This window comes from Sinohyriopsis cumingii, chromosome 11 (genome assembly GCF_028554795.1).
Source record: "Sinohyriopsis cumingii isolate HCF-2022 chromosome 11, ASM2855479v2, whole genome shotgun sequence".
NCBI classification, from domain to species: Eukaryota; Metazoa; Mollusca; class Bivalvia; order Unionida; family Unionidae; genus Sinohyriopsis; species Sinohyriopsis cumingii.
In genome coordinates, this window is record NC_142971.1 from 61,287,827 (window position 1) to 61,315,611 (window position 27,785).

General features: G+C 42.8%; 1 protein-coding gene across 1 annotated transcript; it reads right to left on the reverse strand.

Annotated features, from left to right (window-relative positions):
• Positions 1–232: 232 nt before the first annotated feature.
• LOC149788548 (uncharacterized) lies at positions 233–26,448 on the reverse strand. Its single transcript, XM_089975728.1, has 3 exons — positions 26,157–26,448; positions 25,818–25,891; positions 233–1,267 (listed from the first exon to the last, which is right to left on the reverse strand). The coding sequence occupies exons 1-3, from the start codon at positions 26,446–26,448 to the stop codon at positions 407–409; spliced, it is 1,227 nt and encodes a 408-aa protein (XP_089831854.1). The 3' UTR covers positions 233–406.
• Between the last annotated feature and the right edge of the window lie 1,337 nt (positions 26,449–27,785).

Consider the following 27,785-nt stretch of genomic DNA (forward strand, 5'->3'; position numbering starts at 1 on the left):
GTCACATAATGAAAACTAAAATTACTGAATTATTGTAAACAGTTAACTTTTTCCTTACAGCAATTTTATTTTTAGAACTGTTTGATGAACCCTTGAGCATATGCATATATATATATATATATATATATATATATATATATATATATATATAATTTTCGCATAAACTCTAGGTCAACAAACACTCAGAATATTTAGAATAAAAACACTAACAACCATTTTCTGAATATCTCTCTCTCTCTCTCTCTCTCTCTCTCTCTCTCTCAGTCAATTAGGCCAGTGTTACTACCGCTAACTTTATATGATACTGAAATTCAGTCAGTAACATATTCGAGTCACTCAATTCTAAACACACTGTGAATGTATTCGTAGCTTTTGGACAAGTCCTTGTTAGAGCTATTTTGACTTTTTATTTCTTCCTGGGGTAGTAAAGTCCATTTGTAAGAAGCTTGTTGTACGAAGACCTCGGAGTGGATTTCGTCCCTTGTATGAAAGGCTTTGTTTGGGCCAGACCAGTTGGCTGTCTGTTTGTCGAGGGCCTACTGATTAAGAAAGCTTGGGACAAATTGTCCATCGCCGGTTCGGGAAGGGATACTTTCTCCATCTTCTTGTTAATGGCTTGGATGGCCTGAGCTATCTCGGCCAGCATATTCTGTTGTTTGTTCAGACCCTGTTCCAGACTCTCTCTTTCGCCTTTCCACTCCTGTTTATGGTCGGAAAGTTCCAACGTCAACATGCTGTACTGTTTCTCTATGTAGGACTTTAGGTCGGATAGCTCATTTTCTTTCTCCGTCAGTTGTCGTTCTAATTTCTGGATTTCCACTTTTAATTCAGTGTTTTCACTCTTCAATTTTCTATTCTCAACGCTAAGTGATTTGTTTTCAGCTTTAACACCTTCAAGCATGGTCACTTCCTTTTTCAAGGTGAGGTTCTCTTGATTCAGGCTCACGACTTGATCTCTCTGTCTGTTCAGTTGCTCCCGTAAACCTTTCTGTGTCATTTTGAGTTTCTCGTAATCTTCGAACACTTTTGCTAACTGTTCCAGACGGGACTTTAATAAAACCATAATTTCTTCATGCTCCTGTTTATCAAGGGCCAGTCTTTTATCTAACATCTCCTTGTCTTGCTGTCTCTTTCTCTCGAATTCATCTCGAAGTTCCCTCTTGGTTTGCTCCTGAAGTCTGGATAATAAATCTGTCATCAATTGTTCCTGTGAATTCTCAGTCTCAATATTCCCTGCTTCAACCACTCCGCCTGCTCCATCTGACCTCTAAAACACATTTTTAATAGGTTAATTCCAGAACAAGATCATACTGAGAGATTTTGCATCGCTACAAATGTCAAATAATCTTTAAGAATAATATATTTTTCCCGATTTTGAAAGTAAACAATGAAACACGTATGTGTTTGTTTAAACAGCGAAAAGAAATGTGAAATATTAATTATGGAAAGATTGACCCAGCACAGTCTTTTGCACATTCAGTGCTCGTAATCTCTTTAGATAATTTGATTGCTAATAAGGGAATACAACGTCTACCGCATTGTTTACAACTTACATTTAAGAGAAGGGATACAACTCTGTAAGAACAAACATAACACGTACGTGTTAATGCATTCTTTAGTGTTTATATTTCTAACTAATCATATCTTTTGTACGGAACAAAAACTTGGCACAATGTAAAAGAATGTAAAGACTGTGTTTCAAAAGGATTTAATTTGGGATAAATGTGCAGATTCCGATAAATGTGTCGGTCGACCTGCAAAAACTGTTCATCGCAGCTTTTCCTCTGTTATGGATAATTTACTGACTCATATACAACATGAATTAATATGCATATACTGCAAATGTCGTCTATTGATATACATATTGAGTGTTACTGCATTACTGCAAATGTTTATTGATGGTAGTGAATGGGGATGATATACGGACAATGGGAATTAGCATTACAATAACCTTCCTCGGACAAGATTTTTCAGACCCACCCGGGACGATATACGGACAATGGGAATTTAACATGAATATTGTGACTGTATACGGACAAGGGAATGGGACGATTTGTATAGGACCAATAGGTGGGGGTGGGTGAACAAAGACAGTAGAGACATATACATATATAACACATACAACATACATACATACATAGATTGATGAATATCAATATAACACGCCTAAACTATAAAATCGACCAAATTTTTTTTTGAGGCAAAGAGAATAAATATCTTTTCGAGGCATATGAGTGGCCCTGAAAAGGGCTTTTTTTGGTTAACACTATTCAGTTAACACAGAGTGCATCCCATAGGTCGTCTTATCTTCCTTAAACTTCTTCTGACTTTTGGACCGTAGATGAGGACTCTCTTCAGACAGCCTTGTCTCTCCACACAGATTCTTCTTTTCCAAACGCTCGTATCGGTGATCCGGATGATTGTCCATGATGATCTGACGTACACGGGTAAGTCCGTGCGGAACATCACCGACGATACGATGGTAGATGATTCAACGAGAATAGCTGAAGGGAATGAAATGAACCGCTGTTATTTATAGTGGAAGAGCGGATCGAAACGGATTCAGTTTTTTCACCAATCTCAATACGCGTTATAAAATTTACAGTACGGAGTCTGTCTTCTAATCCGAATAGAGCTGCCTGTGACGTCACATTCCCTATATACATGCGCTAGTTTCCCTATATATATGCGCTAGTGTCTGTGCGCAGTGAATCAATGCGACAGTTTTTAACATGACGGAAACTAAGAAGACGATGAATTGGGGTGCACCGGCCGTGGAGACGAGAATCGATGGCATATCAGCGGCTACCAAAGGCAACACGGTCCTACTTGTAGAAGAGACCGATTTTAATTGGGATTTAGTGGAATTTATGTCTTTTTCGCAAGAAACAAGGTCTAATAGAGAAGGAGGACATTGAAAGCCAAACAGTGATGGTACTCTCAGACATTTTGTCAGAGTTAAGGAGTCTGAAACAAATGTATCAGACTTATTTAATACGACTCAAGAGAAAAAGACCTTCCCGAGCCAAACAGCCCAACTCTGTTACTGCACCTGAGATACCAGCCCTAGTGATTTCTACCAAATCATCATCGACAGGAGCAAGTCCAGAAGTTGGCCTTGGCCATGGCAAAGGCTAAAGGTAGTTAAAGCTGATTGCTTCCCGTTCCTGAGTTTGTTTTTATTAATATAAAAAAATCTCGATGGTCCTTTTCAGGGCCACTCACCTCTCTCGAAAAGAGAAAGCAATCGTTTTGCCAAAATCAATTAAAACTCAAAATCTCATTTTTGCCCACCATGATGTACGTGTGTGTGTGTGTGAGTGAGTCCGTGAGTGTAGGTCCTTATTCTAAAAAATAAAAAACCAAGAGACATTTACGTTTTTGTTTCTGGTCTATTCTGGTACAAATTTTACAATAGAATTCACAAAACAACACTTTAAAAAGTTCAAATACTTCATTTATGTCTTTGTTCACTCTCTCTGTTTTTTAAATGTCTTCATTTTCACAGGTGTTTCCTCTTCTTCCTAGCTTTCTCCTCGTATTCTTTTCTACTCTTTTTTCTCTTTCTGTACGTGTCTGGGTGCTTCCTTTTCAGAGGGTACCTCTTTTTCCGGTTCGGAGCCCCTATCTCCCTTTTGCTCCCATTGCTTTTTAGGGCATTCCGACGACCAGTGTCCATTCTCTTGACAATGATAACAGGTATATTGACCTTTATTTCATCTGACACCTGTCTTGCTTTTTCGACGATCTGGACACTCTGTAATCCAATGTCCTTTCTTCTGACAAATATGGCAAGTATCTTGACTTTTATCTCGAAAGGAGGGGTAGTAGTCTGTCGGCTTGTCTGAAGAAAACTTTCGTATGACACCTCGCAAAGCTCTGATCAGAAGTTCGATCTGTGTGTGCGCTTCCATTGTACTGGTCGGTTTGAGAGTGAAATGAATACTGGGAGAAAAGACACTCACCCTTTATATAGGAAAGACACTGGTTTGAAATGGACTTAGGGACCAATGGCGTTTAAAATGTAGTCATTTGACTTTCTGCAGTCAAGATGAAACGATCGCATCATGTCGTGGAGAAAGGGGAAAAAAGAAATAAGCAGAAACGTGATTTATTGCCTCGCACAGTAGCTGAAGTCTTGGCTCAAATTCATGCCAGCGATTTTGAAGATGACATAAGTGAGCCCGAATCCAGACCCAGAGAGTCTACACCCAACTAAAGTCCACCAGAAAACCCTGAAAAGTACAGCCACATTAGAGAGACGCAAAAGCGCTCCTCTAGAAAATTTAGAACTACGGCCTGCAAGTACACGGTGAAGTTTAAAGATTTCAAGTCCAACGTACCGTTGGAGAATGTAGAAGAGTTCATCACCGAGGTGTGGGATTCTTTGTTAAGCATACTGAAAAGACAATGTGATGCCAAAGAAGATAACCGTTTGGGACTTTCCATTCATCACGACAGACTGAAGTCCCCCGTTTGGATCGAGTTTAGAGGCCCGGCAGAATTGACACCTTCAAAACTCATCGACAAGATTCAACACGTGCAACAATCCAACGACAATTTTCACATCACCGATGAAAACGCGACACTGTTCATGACTCAAGTTTCTCTTTCCAAAGGGACTGGACAACTCAGAAAAGTGTTATTGGTAGACGACCTTCATAGCATAAAGCGTAGCCTTGTCCAAATTACAACCCTCAAGTCCAGATGTGTTTAGCCCGTGCTATCGTGGTAGGACAAACGTATGGCGACAGGAACGACACAGTAGAATGGAGAAGAGCTTGGCAAACTATCAAAAAATCAAACCCAGCCAAACAACGAAGAAAATTAGAACTCATCTTACAGCTAGCGGGACTATCTAAAGACACACCCTGTGGCATTCCTGAAATGCAAAAATTGCAAGACATATTGGTTCCACGCTACTCCTTGACGGAGTACACCCTCAAAAAGTGCTCGGACTTCTGTTGTTTCGAGGCAAAGATTGACTGATTTCGCCCAATGGATCTTAGACCCTATCGACGAGACATGGAGTCAAGAGGACATTGAAAGTTACGAAGATTGTCATTGTTATGCCACAGTGATGGCTCACAATTTCTCGGGATACGATGGACAGTTTCTTCTCAGATACTATACGGAACAAAGCACCGAACGTCCGAAAGTGACTTTGAACGGAGCCAAAATCATTTCCATGCAAGTGGGATAAGTGCAGTTTAAAGATTCGATGAGTTATTTGGCCATGCCTTTGAGCCGAATGCCTAAAACGTTTGGAATTACAGAAATGGCCAAAGGCTATTTCCGCACTTTTCAAAAACCAAAACCAATCAACACGCCTTCAACCCCATTTGCCTGAGGCTCACTACTACGATACCGACAACATGCGCACCGATCAACGAGAAGCTTTCTACGCTTGGTACCTGACTCACGCCTTGGACCCCTTCGACTTTCAAGAAGAAATGTTAAAGTATTGTCGTTCTGACGTAGACATTTTACGACGTTGCTGTGGAAAATTTACCTTTGAAAGAAGCCTGAACAATTGCCTTAGTGTGTCGCCAACGATTCATGCCCGAAAACACCCTGACTGTCATAAGCCCTCAAACGACCAACTTTGACAAACGTCAGTACTCGGTCAAAGCCCTACGCTGGTTAAATTACTTGTGCAACAAGGAAGACAAATGGATCCAACATGCCCGCAAAGGACGAGGCAAAAAGACCATCGGAACGTATTCGGTGGATGGGTGGGGCTTAGAAAACTCCAAGATCGTGTACGAGTTTAACATATGCTTATTTCACGGATGTCCCCTCAGCTACCCTCAACGTGGCACTGAAAATCAGTTTTGACAACTGACCATGGAAGACTTGTATCAGTCCGCATGTCAGCTGCACTTGAAGTTAGAACAGCAAGGATGCCAAGTGGCGGAAATGTGGGAACGCAAGTACGATCACCGTTTGAAAACCGTTGAATGTTACAAGTTGGTGGACCCTCTGAATCCACGGGACAGTTGGTACGGAGGACGGGCGAATGCCACCTGTTTGCTGTACCACGCCGACGAGGAGAAAGCGGATGAAATCAAATACTTGGACGTGTGTTCACTGTATCCTTACGTGTGCAAATATTGTCACTTCCCACAGGGCACCCACAATTGCAGACGAAATACATTGACCTGGACAACATTCGAGAATACGAAGGATTGATTAAGTGCAAAGTCTTGCCTCCTACGGACTTGAACCATCCTGTTTTACCTCACCATTGTCAAGGAAAACTGAAGTTTCCCTTGTGCCATACTTGTGACGAAACATGCAATCAACAACATACTTGTCAGCACACCCAGGAAAAACGGGCCTTGACAGGAAGCTTGGTTAGCGTGGAATTGACAAAAAAATAGCACAAGGACGATGAAACTCAGAAAGGCATTTTTGCAGACGTTGTGGATGCCTTTTAGAAACTGAAACAAGAAGGCAGCGGCTATCCTTCCTGGTGCCGCACTCCCGAAGATCAAAGAAATTCAAAGAGAAATACTGGGAGCAGGAAGGCATCGCTTAGACTACATCGAGATAAACGAAGGAAGGCGATCGTTTGCCAAAGTCATGTTGAATCGCTTGTGGGGAAAAGGGCAACGTCCGTTTTTACCGAAGACGGAGTATTTGTCCGATCCTTCCCGTTACTTCTACGTGATTAACGACAAAACCAAGGACATGAAACACGTGGACGTCCTTCGTGAAGACTTGATCCTGGTCAATTACGAGGAAGAACTGGATTTTGTAGAAGCCGACGAATTTGGAAATGTCATCATTGCGGCCTACGTGACAGCCCATGCTCTCTTAAAATTGTACGAAGCTTTACATAAATTAGGACATCGTGTGCTGTATTTTGATACGGACAGTTACATCTACAGCGATCGCCTGGGTCACCGGCACCCTGACATCGAAGGAGACCGTTTAGGAGCCTGGACGTACGAGCACCCCAACGACAAGATTCTAAGTTTTGCTGGTGGCGGTCCTAAAAATTACGGTCACGAATAACGGGTCAAGCAAGGAGAAGTGCACACAGAGTGTAAAGTCAAAGGATTGACTCTCAATTATCGCATCTGTCGAGTGGTGAACTTTGGCGTACTGGAAGATGCCTTGCAGTCTGCAAAGGATCAAGATTTTAAAGTGACCACCTACCAGCCTCACAAGATTGTACGTTTAACCACACACCAAATCGTCAGTCGGCGTTTGGAAAAAGTCTACCAGATCGTGTACCAAAAGCGAGTGCTGCTTCCCAATCACATCCCTTTACCTTACGGGCATGTCGGTATAAAAAATGGTCGGAAGAGGATAGCCAGCAACAAGAAGGATGACTTCGACACCGCAAGAATCGAGTGGGAGACCCACTGATAACTGTAAGTTCAAACCATACCATTTTCCTGCATTCTTACCTGACTATTGTGATTGTGCCAGGCGATTGGAAACGTTCAAAACAAATGACCCACGCATAGGGAAGGATTACCTACTGCGAATGTTTAAGTTAGAACAGGATTTGCCTACTTGGGACCTGAGGCTGGATTGGAATACGAAGTACAATGTTTCAGGTGTCGTCTGAGGTTGCGAATGGATCAATGTATCTATAAAGATTCAGCTATTGTAAAACATACTCAATTGTCTCCGCACTGTACGTACCTTTATATGGCCTTTCCACCCATCACACTACTGTACACGTATGACGGTAACTCAGAGAAGGTATTACCCTTGTCCAGGAAGAAAAAAATGAAGACTTTCAAAGCTAAGCATAAACAGGAACGATGTACAAGCTCGAGACTTCATTACGACTAGAATAAAAAGGGACAACGTCCAAGACCTATATTTCATTGAAACTACCAACACCAATCGAGAAAGATGATGTCTTTCGGAGGAGCACAAAAGTAGTTCAGAAAGGCATAATTCAATTTCGGGGATTCCCAACTGGAATGCGATGCTGTACCTTGCGATTCCAGAGATGCCGTACGCTGTGACATCAGCGATTCAGTATCACATCATGGGAACTTTGCAACTTTACCATGGAAAGTAATGCTGTGCGTGTCAAACCTGACGCATGTGAAAGCGATTACACTCGTTACAGAACACCTTATCACTTTACTGGTTTTCAAGATTAATGTCATCCTCCACGTGAAATCATTCAGCCACCACCCTACGTATGTCATCCAGCCCTAAGTAAACTCCTGCTGATTTCACCGTACCCTCGTTGAAATGAGCATTTGAAAGACGAATATTCGTTCCTCGTGCGTTTGCCTGAATACTGCAAGTTTGAAAGTCGATTCCAAACCTTCAAAGAAAAATGGCCTAAATATCTGGGAGGACCTACCCCCGAAGATTTAGCCAGAGCTGGATTTATCTACTTGGGTGAATAGGATAAAGTCAAGTGCTTCAGTTGCAGTGTGTCACTTAACGAGTGTTAGCAGAAAGATTTGGCTTACCTGGAACATACGCGATGATCTCCGCATTGTCACTACCTACCTTTAGTGGGACCCTAGTCTTCGAAGTGGCAAAGCATGTTGTTTAAGAAACCAGTTTGGCTAGGAGTCAAACGTTGCACAACACATACACAAGTATTTAAACCCCATTAAAAATATTCAAGGATTACCAAACGAATTGCAAGAGAAGATCTGCAGGGATGTTTTGCAGGGACTTGCCAGAGCAAAATCTCAACTGGTGACTGAGGAACTCTTTGTCGAGAAAATCAAAAGAGGAAATTGACAAAAGTCAACAAACTCGTCAAGTTTTTCTGGACCAAGTCTGCGTTCATCCGATTATTCCACTTTAGACCGTTTATATCAAAAGATTTTATTGCCATTCTTGACCGTTACCATGAATAACAGTGGTCAGAAATTACTCACTATGTCCATTACTTTCGCTCTAGGAGAAGATTTTAAATAAAATAAGGACAATTAGAAGTGACCCCAACATGGTTATAAATACTGACTGACATGATCATGGAAGCTTTACAAGAGAACATTCGTGGTTTGCCACTAGAGTTGAGAGAACGCATTTACCGAAAGTTGGTCAAAATACAAGTTCGACGCAAAGAACAATTACATCCGTTACGTCACCGATGTTTAAACAACTAGTACCTGAATGCTATAAGAGGACCGATTCAGATGAAAGTGTTCAAGTGGTCAGAAATTGTTAAACTGGACGCGGTCGAGAAGGATTGTTTTATTGTTACTGATTCTTTATATTATAAAGTAGACACACTGCAACGTATTACAGAATAAGAATTAGAGGATTACCAAAATCTTTTACACAATGTAAACTTAGTTCAAGTGGAAACTTTTGAACGGAGTATGATGTGTAAGTTAGTGACTAAACCATTTAGATTCGCCACTGGAATACGATCATCTCTATGCAGGAAGTACACTTATAGCCTCCGACAAAAATAGGTATAAAACGGGCTACCATGCCACGGCCTTTATCAGTAGTGATACAAAAAATTCCCTGGAAGTAAATCAGTGAGAGTATTTGGAGGTGGAGGATTACCAAGACTTCTTATGTAAACTGTGTCTATTGAATTGAGATCGTCGTGTGGTGTGTGTCCTAGTGACTTCCTTTCTGGGATTTTGTTTCCCAGCCGATTGCTTGTGGACCCTTTATGAACAGCACCTACCACAAAACCATGAGTTTTGTTTCTTTTAGATGTCTACGAGAGACTCATTCTGTTAAAAGCCTTGCGCTTTCATGTCGATACAACTCGACCTCTACGGGAAAAACAGATTAGTCAAGTTTTAGGTACTGAAGATGTGTACGACGATGTGCGTGTAGCTTGTGACTTACACCCTCAATGGATAGATGTACGTGACTAGAAAAGTGGATGTTTCGAGGCTTGGACCAAAGAGGTGGCCAATTATGCCCAGGAGTTGTGATCCAAAATTCAAACGTCCAGTGAGAAAAGCAACTTCTAAACCAGTGTTAGTGACAGTACCAGAAGAAGAACCCGGCACTGAGGAAAACCACTCCTTTCAGGACAGGACTGTCATTATCATTCCCGAAACACCATTCCTGGAGGCCACCTATGTGACTGTACCCAATTGTAGAGGCTGTAGGAACATTACACACTGTCCCTTACCAAAACATGTTAAACAGTGACTTGTTTATATTTCACTTTGATCGTTGTGATGTGTATTTTAATGATGTACTTAGCCGTTTGGCTTGTATGTAATTTTGTCTTTCGTGTTGTTCCATTTTAAAAAAATCAATAAACGTGTCCTGAATAAAGTATAAAAACACCTGTCTTGTCTGTCTTCGTGTCAAAATTTACATTCCCTGTACTATGCCTACCTCTATAGTCTCTTCTCCCTCTTCCTCCACTTTTAAAGTCATCGACGAAAACTTAGATCGTGCCAGTTGGGAGGCCTTGTATCTTCATCATCCCTTTAACATGTTAATCACCCGACCAAGCGGTTCAGGCAGAACCGAATTTGTCAAACGTTTGATCGAACATAAGCGTCATTTGAACGATCGTCCATCTCAACGGATCGTGTGGTGTTACAAAGAGTGACAGTAGGCGTACAGTCTCTTGGGAGAAAGTCAAGGCGATTCCATCGTGTTTGTGGAAGGCATTCCTGGCGAAGACGATGGGATCGTGTTTGACCCCAGTCAAACCTATCTGGTCATCTTCGACGACATGTTAGAGGAAGAAGAAATTGAACTGTGGTTTACGCTCAAAGAGCGTCATCTTAATGATAGTGTCATTTACATCACCCAAAATGTTTTTCAACAAAGTAAGGCCCATCGCACCATCTGTCTCATTTTCATTACCTGGCCTTGTTTAAATGTCCTAGGGTCTTAGCCAAACAGTTAGGAATGCCTTGGCTGACTCATGCGTACGACGATACCTCTCAAACCCCACACGACTATTTACTCGTGGCTTTAAAACACACCACCCCCGATTATATGCGATTTCGAACCCATCTATTTCAGCGCTGGTGCCAAGATGGAGGGTCTGTCGTGTACACGTCCCCGTCGTCGACTTAAGAACAACAACACCAAAAATGATCCATAAAAACCTCGAACACATTGGGTCAATCTCATACAACGTCAACATGATGTCCCTTCAGTCTCAACTTCCCGTTAAATTGATTCGTGCTTTGCACAACATCAATAGTAAAAAAAAATCCACAAATACGTGTTCGTGTCTTAGAAGCCAGTCTCAAAGAAGTCTTTACGATGGTTTACAGTGACAGCACGTCAATTACTGCAAGGCATCATTCACATTCCACATTAAACCAAACGCTTTTTTGACAGAAAGAAAGTAACCTTGACGCTATTGGCCGATCCTCGCATCGACACACAAACCAAAAAGCAAATCATTTTGAAACCTGGAGGTAGCGATTCTCTAGGAGGTTTCATCATTCTCTCCCTATTAAAATGGGATCCCAATGCCCCCAAAGTCCTCCCCAAGAAAAAAAGCCACTCCCAAAAAAGTGAAACGGACTGAGAAGCAAAAAAAGAGCAACGGTGTCAAGACCAGGTCACAGCCTCAAAAAGGAACAGTCCCCCTGTAAAAGTACAGCAAACAGAAAAAGAAAAGCCCTCAGAAAACAGCTTGTATTCGCACGAGAAGCACTTCGGGGAGGACGCAACCTTACATTCGTAAACCATGACCTGCAGCGACGGTGACCGCGTCTCCAGTAGCCTCAGGTTCTTCCACTTCTCCATTGCTGCTGATGCCTGCCAAACACGATTTGACATCTATTCTTCCTCATTGATGAAACAATGTAAACCCGCGTCTCCAAGAGATTCTCCTTGAGCGGTGACTTCGTCCGTTTCTTTATCTGCAGTGGAAGCTGCTCATAAAGTACCTGTTCCCAAATTCAAAGTCCAAAAATACTAGATTTATCCAAGCAAGAACTTTCCGATAAAAGAAGACCTGCGCTAAAGGAAGGGGATCAGTGTTTTTGTGCTCCTGAACGCTCAAATATGCCCCCTCAAAGAAGTGCATACCGTCATCATCGTCGTTCTTATGTCCAAAAAGAAAAAGGAAAACGAAAAGGAGAGTCTCGTCATCAGAAAAACCAGTTAGACAAGCATCGACGTCACCCCCGGAAAGGACGCAGTCTTCCAAAGAAAAAGAGGAGCAACCAAAGGGGAGGATTGTTTCACGATTTTGGAAAATATTGTCACCTTTTTGACGAAGCGATAGCCCAAAAGAAAGGTAAAGGGGCGTGTGCCAAGTCATCGACGTCCGTGTCTTATTTGTGTGGGCCCCGGAACAAACAAACAAACAAAGATATCACCCCCCAGAAGTCATTCCTCTTCTACCAAAAAGGAAAGAAAAGTAAAAGACTTCCTCTGAGTTTAGCCAAATATTGGGACGTGTTGTCCGTCCTCTCCAAAGCCCCTCAACCCATGCGAAAACAAATAATTCATACTGCCTCTAAAGACGTCGTCGATACCGTATGTGAACGTTGTCTGAACGTCTAAAAAGGCGCGATACCTTTGTCTCCACTTCAGAAAGAAAGCTTAGCCAAGCATCGACACGTCCTTCGTCAAATGTCAAGAAGAAAATACCCATTCGTCAAAAGAAAAAGGATGATGGTACAACGCGGAGGTATTTTGCCCATGTTGTTAGGACCCTTGCTGAAAGGAGTATTGGGAACAACGATGGGAGGACTCATGGGAGCAAGATAAAAAGGGAGCAAGAGGATAAAAGGGACCTCTAGCGTCAACAGATCTCAGACGTGACCCTTGAAAACTGATGGAAGGACGAAAACTGACTTTAGTGCCTTACAAACGATGGATGGAATCCCATCATTGGCAAGAACAACGGACCCCGAATTTACCTTCCAATCCACATTTGAACGAAATGTCCCAGTTACAACACGAAATGCAACCGCTGATGGATCGCATCGATTTGTCAGGAGCGAAAAAATTGCAAAGGTGCGGTTAACTGTTGCAACGACTACAAATCTTATGTCCTTTTCACCAGAAAGCTTTAGACGAAACAGCTCAGCTAACTCTGAAAGATTTTAAGACATTGATGAAAACTCCATCACCACCACCCATATTGACCAAGATAGATGCAGCCACACGGATGCCTGAGGAAAAAGAGACACGAGAGGTCTTTCAAACACCGTCAGCAGCTCCCATTCCTAGTAAGATTACAGCGTCCTTCTTTGCCCGTTCCCACACACCGGACGAGAAGAATTCAAAGCTTGAGTTAAAAAGATGATATCTATTCCTCCTTCGACAGAAGTCAAAAAAAAAAAGAAGGGAAACCAGAAGTGAAAAAAGAAAAGAAGACCAAAGCCATCCCATTACCACCACCACCAGTTGAGGGTAGTGGTGGCCACTACCCTCAACTTCCACTCCCGTGGAACATCACACACGTAAAGCCCGTTTCTAAATCACTATCTCGCCCCATCCGAAATAGCATCAGTGAAGAGTGGAACTTATTAACAGAGCTGGAGAAGGTGTTAGCCAGCAATTACTACGATCCAGCCCATCCTGCAGGTTACGGAGGAGTTCAGAAATTGTATCGTGCTGCCAAAAACCCGGCTCACATGTGTCCGTTTATCTCAAGTGCACCGACGGTTACAAGAACAAGTCACGTATACTTTACACAAACCCATTCGACGAAAATTGTCCACGAGTCGCACCCGAGTGGAGGGCATTGATCATCAATGGCAAGCCGATTTAGCCGATGTCTCTCATTTGGAAACCTACAATCGATACTACAAATATCTATTTGCCTGAGTCGTGCCATTGACTTCCAGATCGGGCAGTGAGTTAGTGCGAGCCATAAAACTGGTGTTGAAACAAAGTGGTCGTGAACCTCTTCGAAGGCAAACCGACAAAGACACCGAATTTCTGAACCAAGTTTTCTACAAAAAAAAATTAACGAAACGTGACATTCATGTTTTCACCACAGAGAATCCCGAAACCTACGAAAGTGTCATGGATCGTAACGCACCTTGAAAGAATGCATGTGGAAATATTTTACGCATCAACACTCTCAAGTACATCGACGTCTTACCTACCTGGTCCAAGCGTACAACCAATCTTACCATAGGAGCATCAGATGTACCCCCAAAGAAGTGACTCCCAGGAGATTGGGCTCGCATCGGCAAAACCAAACGCAGTTTCGACGAAGGTTACTTACCCATCGGGACCCAAGAATTGTTTCGTGTCACTGGACGAGTGTGTGGCCCTCATCCTGCCGTCTGTAAATTCGAAGATATGAACAGAGAAGTGTTAAAAGGGACGTTTTACTTGCCGGAGTTACAAAGCGTGACCAAAAATGAAGATGAAGGGTACGACATCGAAATCATTCTCGAACGAAGAACCCCAAAAGTGGGAATACGACGTGTGAAAAAGTCAAAGTACGTTGGAAAGGATATCCTCCCAGTTTTGATTCTTGGATCGACGCTTCAAAATCATCGACTGTAAAAAGAAGTGACCTTCATGCTCTTCAACACAGCCTCAGCTACCACTACCGACGTGACCACTCCTTCTCTCAGTTCTACAGTGCAAGATCTACAAAAGCAACCCCTAGTGAGTGTAGTGTGGAGAACGTGTGCCTAAAAGGAAAATAGTCTTTTTCTGCCAAATCTTTGTGGTGTATTGTGTCATCGGTGCTGCCATTGCCAATTTGTGTTTGCAATAATGAGACAAACAATTATGGACCATTTTACTTAGCAGTTGCATCGGTTACCTTCTTTCCGATAACTCCCTGAAATACTCCTCTAACGGGAACAAGGGGTGCTTTGTGTCCAAAGTCAGTCCCCACTCCAACAATAACAGCTCTCTTTTAGATATTCCTTTCACTTCGAGAACTATAGATATATGAACAACAATAAACACTTTTACTTAACGCTATCCAGTGACAGTTCCATAGAGGTGTGTCCTTTAACAATTTATGCTGTTTCACGGCCAAATTACCTCAGACCATCAAACTAGATCACGAAGCCCGTTGGAAAGTGGCTTTGGTGGAAATCTTTCACACAAGTCCTAAATGTCCTTCCAAATAAAAAGTATTTTGCTGTCGAGCAACAATGTAGATTATAACTTGATAAATTCCCCAGGGTTATATTTTAGTGGTTAACATCTGGTGTGCACGATTGCTAAGAGATTCAATGTCATGTTTGGCAAAGCCTCGGAGAGTATAAGAAAAAGTGTCACCATTGAGTACCATAAAAACGATCGTCGCCTACTGATTAAATTTTCAGAGGGTAAAGTGTTGTCAATTTTATTGTGTCCTCAATTGTTTGAAATTTTGGGTGGGGACCTTAAGATGAGGATGGCGATGATCAAGAGAAACGAATTACCAGTCATTTCCGACAACGATTCTTTAACCAAGTTATTGCGTTCCCCGGTAGAACTAAACCAAAGACTGAATTTGATTTTTCTGATCTCCGATGTGGTGGAGTACAACGTGGTGGGACACACCTCCGTACTGTTATTGCGTGTCATTCCTTTCAAAGGGATTCTGCCACGAACGCTGACGAGGAAGGTGGAAAACCTATCACGTTCACCGTGAATTTATACATCCTCACTATTTACCCGTCAGTAAGTCGTATTTCGACACTGTCAACATTGCAATTAAGGAGTTCTGGGACAAATATTAAATTCACCAAAGGAAAAGTCACTGTGAAACATTTTTGAAAATGATTCTCTAACAACTTGTAAGTCATGTATCCTGTGTACCGAGTAGACGCCCGACAGCGAGGACATGGTTTAGGATATATGCTGGAATCGGTCTTTCGGTCGGTGGGTTCTGTTTTGAAACCGATGGTGACACGAGGATTGCACGCGTTGAAAGATGCCTCGTTGACAAACAATTTCTCCATAATGTCATCATCGACAAACAAAACCCCAAAGAAGCATTCTTGAGAGCAGGCAAAATGTCTTGCTTCAAACGGGTAAAGAGATTTGGGGTAGGCTAGAAACTCATGTAAATGTCCTGAACGTTGTTGAGCCAGGCACTCCTGCTTCCCTGACGCCACAGCAAAGACAAGGCAGAAAGAGACGACGAAGACACCCCTCCAGAGTACTTCACACTTATAAAGCTAGAAAGACTAAGAAAAGAACTGCTCGAGACTTAGACGTTTGTGATTATTAAACTAAATGACAGAGCGAAAGAAAGAAAGAAAATGATACACCTAGAGTCTTGTTCCTGTTCCAAGTCACAACAGCATCTGTTTGCCATGCCACCCACCATTATAACGATGAAGAATCCCAATCGGTCGAATTTAACCCCGTCTACTCTGTCAAGGACTCAGGATCAGCTCCCATCGAGTTTGAAATCAAAGGACAGCACGAAAATTACATCTATCTGAATACCAGTTACTTGTATTTGAAAGTCAAAGTGATCGACACTACGGTGGTTGGTCCCAATCTAACGGACGAAGATAAAGTAGCCGCCGTCAACAATTTCATGCATTCCTTGCTCAGTGGAGTGGATTCATACTTTAATAACAAACTGGCCAGTAGCAGCATCATGGATACTTACCCTTACCGAGCGTACCTGGAAAATCTCCTGACGTACGGAAAAGAAGCCAAGAACACCCATCTAAATGCTTGCATGGTATGGAAACCTAACTCGGCAGGCAGATTTAACGAAACCGAAACGGATCCATAAAAAGATCCAATAAGACTTTATAGAACAAAGAAACAAAATCAAGCAACCCAACAAAATTTAGAACTGATGAATCGTTTGCATTTAGACATGTGGTTGCAAGAGAAGTATACGCTGAACGGAGTGGATGTCCGTCTGTGACTGTATCGTAGCGGTACTGCGTTCCATTTGATAAGTAATAATGCCTATTACAAAACCGAAATCAAAGAAGTCAGACTCTACGTACGACGTGTGAAAGTGTTACCTAAAGTGGGAAACGACATTAGTCACACTTTGAGCAAAACGACCGCCATGTGTCCGATACGACGATTGGAAGTGAAATCTTTCATCATTCCCGCTGGACATCAATCCATGATCGAAGATCATCTGTTACAAGGACAGTTACCCAAGCGTTTGATCATAGGTATGGTCAAAAATACAATCTTAAGGCTATTCTCTGTGGGCTTTTGATTTCACTCCAGACCAAGGCAGCGTGGAGGGCCATTTTCACCCTATACAATCCGGCCAGATTCGTGTGGAAGTTCAGTTTGCTAAAAGATTACCTACAGACAACACGGTGAACGTCATCCTGTATGTAGAATTTGATAATACGATAGAAATCAACAGTTTGCGAGAAGTCATTCTAGACTATTAGAAGGTATGGAAAGCTGTAATCCCTCTTTGAATGGTGAAGCATCTTTGGAAATAGAATGGGAGGATTTCGTGGAAGCCGTGGACGACGAAGAGGACATGGTTGTCATATCCAGATAGCCAGAACAAGAACAACATTTAGTCTCCTGTTCTGCTAATCACCTGGCAGAAAAAATTAATTACGGAATTGATAAAGAAAGATTACTATGGATGTTAAAACGACCTTCCCAGTCAAATTCAACACGATAAATGTAAGATAATGAGTCAAGAAGAAAAATTGGACGAATAGCTGGAGGACGCTTGGAGTCTAATCTCGGAAGAAGCCGTGTTTTATCAGTGGTATTAAGGCTTGCGTGATCATTCCTCTCCTCCACTGGTTGCGCTAGAGATTCATCACATCGAAGCTCTCTTGACTCAGAATGGGGAAACGAAGCGAAGAAACGGTTACTTCTCAGAGATATTTTAAACAAGAAGTAAAGGTTGAATTGATGACTTATCATTACCTGTGTAAAAACAAGAAATAAAAACAACAAAACAATGGATACCTGGGAACTTTATTACCTTTTCAATAACAGTTCGTACACAGCTTTTGGAATCCTGTGGTGTGTGCTAAAGATGAACTGCCTCACCGCAAACCTCAAGACCATCAAGTTTATGTCATCAACACGTACGATATTCATCTCACTGGAACTCATTGGGTAGCCACTACTTTCCCCGTGATAGTTGTGTGGAATATTTTGATTTTTATGGATTACCACCTTTGGAAGACGACGTCATCGACATTATGAGAAGAAGTGCCCAGACGACACGATTCAATCATCTAAAATTACAAGGCACATATTCCATGGTGTATGGACAATATTGTTTGTATTTTTTCTTCAACGCAGTCTTGGGTATTTTTTAGAACATTTAGTGACTTATTTTGATCGTCACTCTTCTAGAAACGATAACAAAGTAGATCGATGGTTTTGTGACCATTATGACTTTCATTTGTCTTTAGCTAGGAAACATAGTTTACATCAGTGGCCCGATGACTTCCGTCAATGGAAATCTCACTTCACTTCATAGCGTTGTTAACTTTGTCAAAAATAGTTTATTTGTTTGTTTTATTGTTAACTGTTAATTGTTAATTGTTTGAATAAAAATGTTGTGTTTTGAAAAAATGTGTCTGTCGTTTGTTTTCAATATTTATCATTATAGATTCTCTTTGACTTCTCTCTGTCTCTCTCCCTAAAATCCACTCTATAGTATTCCGACCCCAAAAAATCGTAGGGATGTTTTTTATCCCGTCCGCGCTTGAACCATATGAAACGAAGCAGTCTCCAGTCTGACCATCCATTGTTGACTCGTCAACCACTGACGATGCCTTCTAGTTTAGCTAATCTAAACGAAGCCTGCGTGCATTTGCATCGTGTCAGGAAAAGCCTTATACCCAAACCTAAAGAGATAGAGAATGTCATGATGCTGAAAGTAGACGAAGATCTGATAGAAGAGGTCTTCAGAGAGGAAATCAATAAGGAGAAAGAAGAATGGACGGAGAACTATAGACTTCAGAAGCTAAGAGGAGAGAGAGAGAGAGAGAGAGAGAGAGAGAGAGAGAGAGAGAGAGAGCAGCAGCAGCAGCAGCAACAACAACATCAGGAAGCAGACAGAGGTTTCTCGACTGCTTTGTGGACACGAAAGAGTTCTCCTTTTCTTTCAGAAGAAGCAGACCCTATCCTGTGTGAAAACCTGCTGCCAGAAGTGGACGCAATCTTAGACGATAAAATATTGACATAATACCTGTCCACAAAAATAGCCCTTTTCAGGGCTACCCCAATACTCTAGAAAAGACATACTAGATCAATTGCTAAATATTTGTATATTTGTGTTTGTCTGTACTTTAACCAAATAGAAATGTATCTATAAGAACTTCGTTTCTTTCCTTTGTGTTATGTCGAAAAAAAGAAGTGTGTCTATAAGCACTTCGTTTGTGTAGCTTGTCAAATAGTCTGTTTGTTTGTGTTTGCAGTTAGTGTTTGTAGGTAAAAAAAATTTGATGTAATGGATCATGCTATGCGTGTTGTAAGTTTTGGTATTAGGGTATGTTTTCCTTCACGTCCGTGCTTCACAAATATAAAGGGTAGCGCTCGGCAGTCTCTCTACCCATCGTTGACTAGTCAACTACAAGAATCATGAGCAAAAGAATTGCGAAATTCTTGGAACTATGACCTTTGTGTGAGGTGAAGCCTGTAGTAAAGACGCATGCAGAGCCGCAACCAGCACGACAACCAGTACCAGCACCTTCACCACTACCAGCACCACAACCTCATCATCCACGGTGTGACATAGGAGATGTACGGAATTCTTCACTATTCCACAAAGTGAAAACTGGGATGATGAGGCCACTCATCCCCTTTCTGCGCTTCCAACCACTCAAATCAATTGGAACAACGATTTGAGCCGTCGATGTGTATGTGATGCCCGGCCTGGGAGATGCCAGCATTCAGTGGGTGAATTTGGGGCTCAAAAAACGGCCATTTTCAGGGATAATCAGATCTCTAGAAAAGAGACTATTCAAATTGCCAATTGGTGTATATGTGGAATTGTGTGATTATAAAAACTCACTCCTTTCCTGATGTGTGTGTGTGTGTGTGTGTGTGTGTGTGTGTGTGTGTTTGTATGAGTTCGCGTACGTTTGTGGGGATAGTAGATATTGTGTTTGAATGCGTTCGCGTACGTTTGTGTGGATAGTATGTATTGTGGTTTGTTCTTTCCTCTTCCCGCGTGTGGATAGTGGATTTGGGTTTTCTTTTTCCTCTTCCGGTGTGTGGATAGTTGATTTGGGGTTTGTGATAGCATATAATAGCTTTTACTTCCCTTCTGTGTGGATAGTAGATAATATGTGAAGTTATTGTAATGGATGCTTTCATTCACGTCCGTGCTTGAATTATATAAACTTCAGCGTTCATCATTCGCGCTATTCGACACTGAATAACCAAAGAATAAGATGGCCAGCAACCATATGGATAAGATGTTGAAATTACAGGAAGTAGTGGATACGATAGACATGGTAGAAATGCTATAAGTGAGAATGAAAAATGGTGCCTATAGTCCGCACATTTTAACAATGGAATTGATCAATTTGAAAAAGGCTAAGGAACAACCGAGACAAATGGTTAAAGAAGAAAAGGAGGAGAAGGAGGATGAAGAGGACATACAGAGGATGAGAGAGTGGAATAACAAAATATAAAAAGAAGTAGAAAATAAAAGGAAAAAGAGGAAGAGAAGAAGGAAAAACAGGAGAAGGAGGAGGAACAAATGAAAAACAGGAAGAAGAAGACAACAGCGATTACAAAACTAAGAAGATAGTGAAGTAAAAGAAGAAACTAGAATAACATGAAAAAGAAACCCAAAGGCCCTTTTCATGGCTACTCACATGCCTCGAAAACATATTTGTTCTCTTTGCCTAAATTGTTTTAAGTCAATTTTATAATTTAGGTGTGATACATTGATATTCATCAATCTATGTATGGATATTGTATGTGTTATATATGTCTATATGTCTGGTCTAAGGTTGACATTGCCCGGGGTGGGAGTGGGAGACAAGCGCCCCAATCCTCCAAAATGCCCCATACGGCCTGCGTCTCTTACTGCCTCTGTCAACTAAAATCCAGCTCCTGGCCTTCGCGAGTGGCTTAGATTTGAAGCCCGGCAGACCATGTTTTCTACTAACAGGAGAAGGGGTGAAGGCGGCCCACTGGCGCCTTAAAACCAGTTGCTTCGGGTAGATGGGACTCGTAAACCTTGGATGGTAGCTCATCTAGGAGAAGGAAAACTCCGATTCCAAACCTCTGCTGCCTTGTGGCTATACCCACTCATGGGAAAGGCTAAGGGAGTAAACCCCGACAGAAAATCCGGAGATGGAGTCCCTAAGGCGGTATGACATTGACTTCAACGTCATTCCGGCAACTCCTGCGACGCCGTTGGTGCCAAGCTGTATCGGCATTCGTCGTTCCCTTGGGCACACCAGCTGCGTGGAGAGGGGGGATCTGCTGCATGGGCAACAGCTGATTCTCCATACCACCCTGCCCAGGCTTCATAGCTCCACTGGAGAGGACACTCCAGCGTCGTCGTACGGCGTCGGCACAACACGAGAAGTAGCAGTTTACCGGTTCTAAGTCAAAGCTCGATTGGCGTAGAGCTTGGCGCCAGGGGTTACTTCTGACGGTGGGAGAGATCATCAGGTCTCACTGGACAGCTACCGCCCGCCTCAAACTGGGCAGCCCCCAGTCAGTAAGGTGCTGCCCGCCATGGCCTGCCTGCTTCACTGGGTGCGTGGAGCTTAGAGAACCATCTCGACAAGTGGGCCACAAAACTCTGCACCAGGAAAGACTAAAAGAAGAAATAAAAAGACTCCAACTCTTCATTTTGCAACCTGGAACATCAGGACCATGTGTCCTGGATTGACCACTGACCTACAGCAGATCCACGATGCACGGAAGACTGCCGTCATTGACAGAGAACTCTCCCGACTGAACATCGACATTGCCTGCCTCCAGGAGACCCGACTGGCTGACAGCGGCACCATCAGGGAAGCCAATTACACATTCTTTTGGCAGGGGAAGCCCTTGGACGAACCTAGGCAGCATGGTGTAGGCTTTGCCGTCAAGAACACGCTAATCGCCTTCATTGAACCTCCATCATCAGGTACTGAGAGAATCCTTGCCCTCCGGCTGTCAACATCCTTAGGCCCGGTCAACATCTTCAGTGTGTACGCTTCAACCCTCTACTCCACCTACGAGGAGAAAGACAAGTTTTATGAGGCTCTGGATCAGGCAATATCCAGTATCCCCAACAATGAAAGCCTTTACTTACTAGGAGACTTCAATGCTAGAGTGGGAGCTGACCATGAGGCCTGGTCCACCTGTCTCGGCTTTTACGGAAGGGGCAAGATCAATGAGAATGGTCAGCGACTGCTGGAGATGTGCTGCTCCCACAGCCTATGTGTGACAAACACTTTCTTCAAATGCAAGGAGATCCACCAGGTGTCGTGGAGACACCCACGTTCACGCCACTGGCACCAGCTAGACCTCGTCATCACCAGGCGTGCAGAACTGGCCAGTGTCCTCCTTACCCGCAGCTACCACAGTGCCGATTGTGACACGGACCATTCCCTCGTGGCCAGCAAGGTGCGAATATTACCCAAGAAGCTGCACCACGCCAAGAAGAAGGGTCACCCACGTATCAACACCTGCTGTGCAAGCAACCCAGAGAAAACACAGCAGTTCATCAGCAAACTGAAGGAAGCCCTCACCAAAGTGACACCTGATGACACCATTGATTCCAAGTGGTCCCATATCCGTGACTCTGTGTACAATTCAGCCATCACAGTTTACGGGAAGAGGGAGCGAAAGAATGTCGACTGGTATGAGGCAAACTGGGAGGAGATGGAGCCCATAACTGAGGCAAAGAGGAAAGCCCTCCTGGCATACAAGGCTGCACCTAGCCCCAGAACACTACAAGCCCTCAGGATTGCAAGGAATAACGCCCAGAAGACCGCCCGCCGCTGTGCCAACACCTACTGGCTGAACCTTTGCAACAGTATACAGACAGCTGCTGACACCGGGGATACAAGAGGAATGTATGAGGGTATCAAACAAGCGACAGGCCCCCCCAGCTACAAGACCGCCCCCCTCAAGTCCAAGACGGGCGAAGTCATCACAGACCAGGGGAAACAACTGCAGCGATGGGTTGAGCACTATCTCGAGCTATATGTAACCCAAAACAGTGTCACTGGAACTGCCCTGGATGCCATTCCAGACCTGCCTGTCATGGAGGAGCTAGACACACAGCCCACCCTGGAAGAGCTCGGAAAAGCCATCGATTGCCTTGCCTGTGGGAAGGCTCCCGGAAGCGACGGCATTCCGCCTGAAGTCCTCAAGAGCGGAAAACCAGCACTGCTCGAGCCCCTACACACACTCCTCTGCCTTTGCTGGGAACAGGGATACATCCCACAGGACATGCGTGATTCCAACATCGTCACTTTGTACAAAAACAAAGGAGACCGTAGCGACTGCAACAACTATCGGGGCATCTCCCTCCTCAGCATCGTCGGAAAGGCCTTCGCCCGTGTTGCCTTGGCACGCTTGCAGATCCTAGCCTCCCGCGTCTACCCAGAATCCCAGTGTGGATTTCGAGCCGGCAGGTCAACTGTAGACATGATCTTCTCACTACGTCAGCTGCAGGAGAAGTGTCGCGAGCAGCGGATGCCCCTCTACGTTGCCTTCATAGACCTGACGAAGGCGTTTGACATGGTTAGTCGGAGTGGACTCTTCAGACTTCTGCAGAAGATTGGCTGCCCCCCACGTCTGCTTGCTGTCATTATGTCGTTCCACGAGAACATGCACAGCACAGTGTGCTTCAATGGCGCAACATCTGAAGCATTCCCAGTCGTTAGCGGAGTCAAACAAGGCTGTGTCCTTGCACCGACGCTCTTTGCCATCTTCTTCTCCATGCTTCTCCAGTACGCATTCAAGGACTGCAGCGAGGGAGTGTACATCCATACCAGGGCTGACGGCAAGCTGTTCAACATCGCCCGTCTCCGTGCTAAGACTAAAGTCACAGAGGTACTCATCCGTGAATTGCTCTTTGCCGACGATGCAGCCTTGACATCACACACGGAAGATGGACTTCAGCAGCTGGTATGCTGCCTCTCCCATGCATGTAAGGAATTTGGACTGACCATCAGTTTGAAGAAAACAAATGTCATGGCACAGGACACAGACTCCCCTCCCTCTGTCTCCATCGATGGGTACAATTTGGAAGTTGTCGAGAACTTCACATATCTAACATCTCCAGCTCACTCTCCATTGATTCTGAGGTGGGCGGCAGGATTGCCAAGGCAGCAGCAGTGATGGCCAGACTTAACCAGAGGGTCTGGAACAACCCCAACCTCACAGAGAAGACCAAACTGCGTGTCTACCAAGCGTGCGTGCTCAGCTCACTTCTCTACAGCAGCGAAACATGGACCACCTATGCAAGACACGAGAGGAAACTCAACAGCTTCCACCTGAGATGTCTGCGGCGCATTCTGCACATCCAGTGGCAGGACAAAGTACCCAACACAGAGGTTCTAGAACGCGCCAACATGAACAGCATGTTCTCCATACTCAGCGAGAGGCGCCTTCGCTGGCTCGGCCATGTCAGGAGAATGGACCCAGGTCGCATTCCCAAGGACCTGTTATATGGGGAGTTAGCAGAAGGTGCACGACCAACTGGACGACCACATCTGCGCTACAAAGATGTTTGCAAGAAGGATATGAAGACAGCAAACATCAATGTCAATGACTGGGAGAGCTGTGCAAACAACCGTTCCAGCTGGCGTCTAGCTGTCAGGCAGGGAGTTCAAAACGCAGAGGAAAAGAGAAGAATAAAGCAAGCTGAAAAGAGAGCTAAAAAGAAGGATAAGCAAAAGCGTACTTTGGAGCTATGCCATCGTCTCTCGTAGACGGACGGATGCCAAGGATATATGTCTATGTCTCCATTGTCTTTGTTTACCCACCCAGCCTATTGGTCCTATACAAATCGTCCCCATTCCCTTGTCCCTATACAGTCCCAATATTCCCCTTATTTAATTAAGATTATCCGAATATCGTTTCATGGGGGTCTGAAAAATCTTGTCCGTATATCGCCCCGGGCTGTGTGTCTTGTAATGCTAATTCCCATTGTCCGTATATAATCCCTATTTACTACGATTGGTATACATATTGAATGTTACTGCATTACTGCAAATATCTTTAATCCTTAAGAATAAAAACTTTTAACTTTCGGCTCAACGAATTGCTTATTTACGTCTCTCTCAGAAAGCTACAATCTGACGTAATGTTATGCATTATTCTTTGAGAAAAAATATCCAAGTTGTTGATAGGGTCGTTGATCTTATTTTGATGCTTCAGTCATCCGTGCATTCACATATATATGCATTCAATTGTTTACTACCACCAAACCACCATCATCATTATTAGGATCATCATATTCTTCTTCTTCTGTTGTTTGAACACTTGTTACGTGCAACGAATCCCCGTCCCCAGCGACATGGAGAAATTACACCAAAACCTGACAGTATGCTCCTAGTGGGTTTGAATGTACACTATTTGTTATTTAATTATACTTCGAGATGAACATAATGAAAATCCCTGGTAAATATGAGTGTGATATCGGTGGAAAGAAGAGGTAAATTTTTCTTCGTTTGCGAACTGAATTCTGAAACATCAAAAAGGGGGATGGATTGGATTGGAAAGTCTAGTTTCTCATGTAAAAGTATAGTGTGTTATGTAAAAGTATAGTGTGTCATGTAAAAGTATAGTGTGTTATGTAAAAGTATAGTGTGTTATGTAAAAGTATAGTGTGTTATGTGAAAGTATAGTGTGTTATGTAAAAGTATAGTGTGTCATGTAAAAGTATAGTGTGTTATGTAAAAGTATAGTGTGTTATGTAAAAGTAAAGTGTGTTATGTAAAAGTATAGTGTGTCATGTAAAAGTATAGTGTGTTATGTAAAAGAAAAAAGACAAAAATGAACTGCTCTCTCAATTTTACCTCAGAGCCCTTTACTACAAATGTTCTACCTCGGTTGTAAGGAACCGTTTCATCACCAGCAGCAGCAACAGCATCTATAATGAACAGAAAAAATTATTTTCCACAGCACACAAGCACACGCACAACACAAAAATACACGCACAACACACAAGCACGCACACAACACACAAGCACACGCACGAGACACATTCAAAGAACACATACATACTCAGATTTGTACAAGCATTGAAACACCTCATCCCGTGTTAGAGAATTGCTTGCATTCTATCAAACCGTGCTATGATTATCAGTGTAAAAATATCAGGCACATCAATCAGACTGTTGAATTATTCTGGTTACCTTCGGTTCCAATCTCATCCATTTTCTCCACGATGTCAAGATTTTCTTTCTCTACCAGAATATCCCTGAAGATTTTAAAGGCAGTTGGCCGGCTCCTCAACAACTTTCGGATGAAGATGTCGGTTTTGGCCTGTAGTGTCGGTGGTTGCGCACTCTCTATTTCCTCTTTGACGTTGATTTCGAATACGTCCTTCTCAATCAGCCGGTCGACGAAGGCATTTATATCAGCACCAATACGATCCTTGATCAGCGTCAAGTTTCGGGTAATCTTTCTTTGGTCAAGTTTATCCATGTCCTTCCTGAGGGTAATTTATTTAAACTGTTAGATGAAACCTGTTTTCAATAGTGATAGCACTGCAATGGTAAATGACTATCGGTCATTACTTGTGAACCTGAAAATAATATCCTGTAATATATATGCATCTTTGTTCGTCTCTTTGGAAACACAAACGGTTTTCAGCCAGCGGCTGCAGACCTCCAAGCATGCTACACAGTACTTTCACTAAGGACTCCGTGTGAAGAAAAAGTTACTATCCAGCTTAATAACGTAATATTTAAAGGAGATTAAACAAATGTCAAACGCTGCTAGGAGATAAAACAAAGGTCAACCACTTCTTGATATTTTAGATACTTTAAATATGATAAATCCAATCACTGGATGAAACACGTTTTAAAATATCAGGACAAACCCTCTCTAGCATATCAGACTCTGGCAAGAAAAATGCAGTCTATGAAACAATGAGATGCATACACTAGCATTAGAAACTTCCATAACATGCCTTCCAGAATAATAAAAAAAACTATATCAAGAGGAACAAACAGTAAATCAATTTAACACTTTAGATTCGTTGATGTAGATGATACTGTTTATTGGACCGTCCACATATTTAATACAACCTGATGTGATGTCATCCTATTAAATGAAACAAAACAAACAACAACAAAAGCAAGACAATCAGTTCTCTTAATCAGCAGTAGCCTTAAGAAAGTCACAAAGAGTTCGCATTATCAACGGTAGCCTAATATAAGTCACAGTCAGTTCCCTTTATCAACGGTAGCCTAATAAAAGTCACACTCAGTTCCCGTCATCAACGCAAGCTGTAAAAAATCACAGTCAGTTCCCTTCATCAACGGTAGCCTAATATAAGTCACGAACAGTTCCCTTTATCAACGGTAGCCTAATAAAAGTCACACTCAGTTCCCGTTATCAACGCAAGCTGTAAAAAATCACAGTCAGTTCCCTTCATCAACGGTAGCCTAATATAAGTCACGGTCAGTTCCCTTTATCAACGGTAGCCTAATAAAAGTCACACTCAGTTCCCGTTATCAACGCAAGCTGTAAAAATCACAGTCAGTTCCCTTCATCAATTGTAGCCTAATAAAAGTCACAGTCAGTTCCCTTTATCAACGGTAGACTCATAAAAGTCACAATCACTTTCATTTATCAACGGAAGACTAATAAAAGTCACAATCACTTCCCTTTATCAACGGTAAACTAATAAAAGCCGCAGTATGTTCTCTTTCTCAACGGCAACTTAATATAAGTCACAGTCAGTGTCCTTTATCAACGGTTATCAAATAAAAATCACAGTAAGTTCCTTTATTAAGGGTAGACTAATATAAGTCACA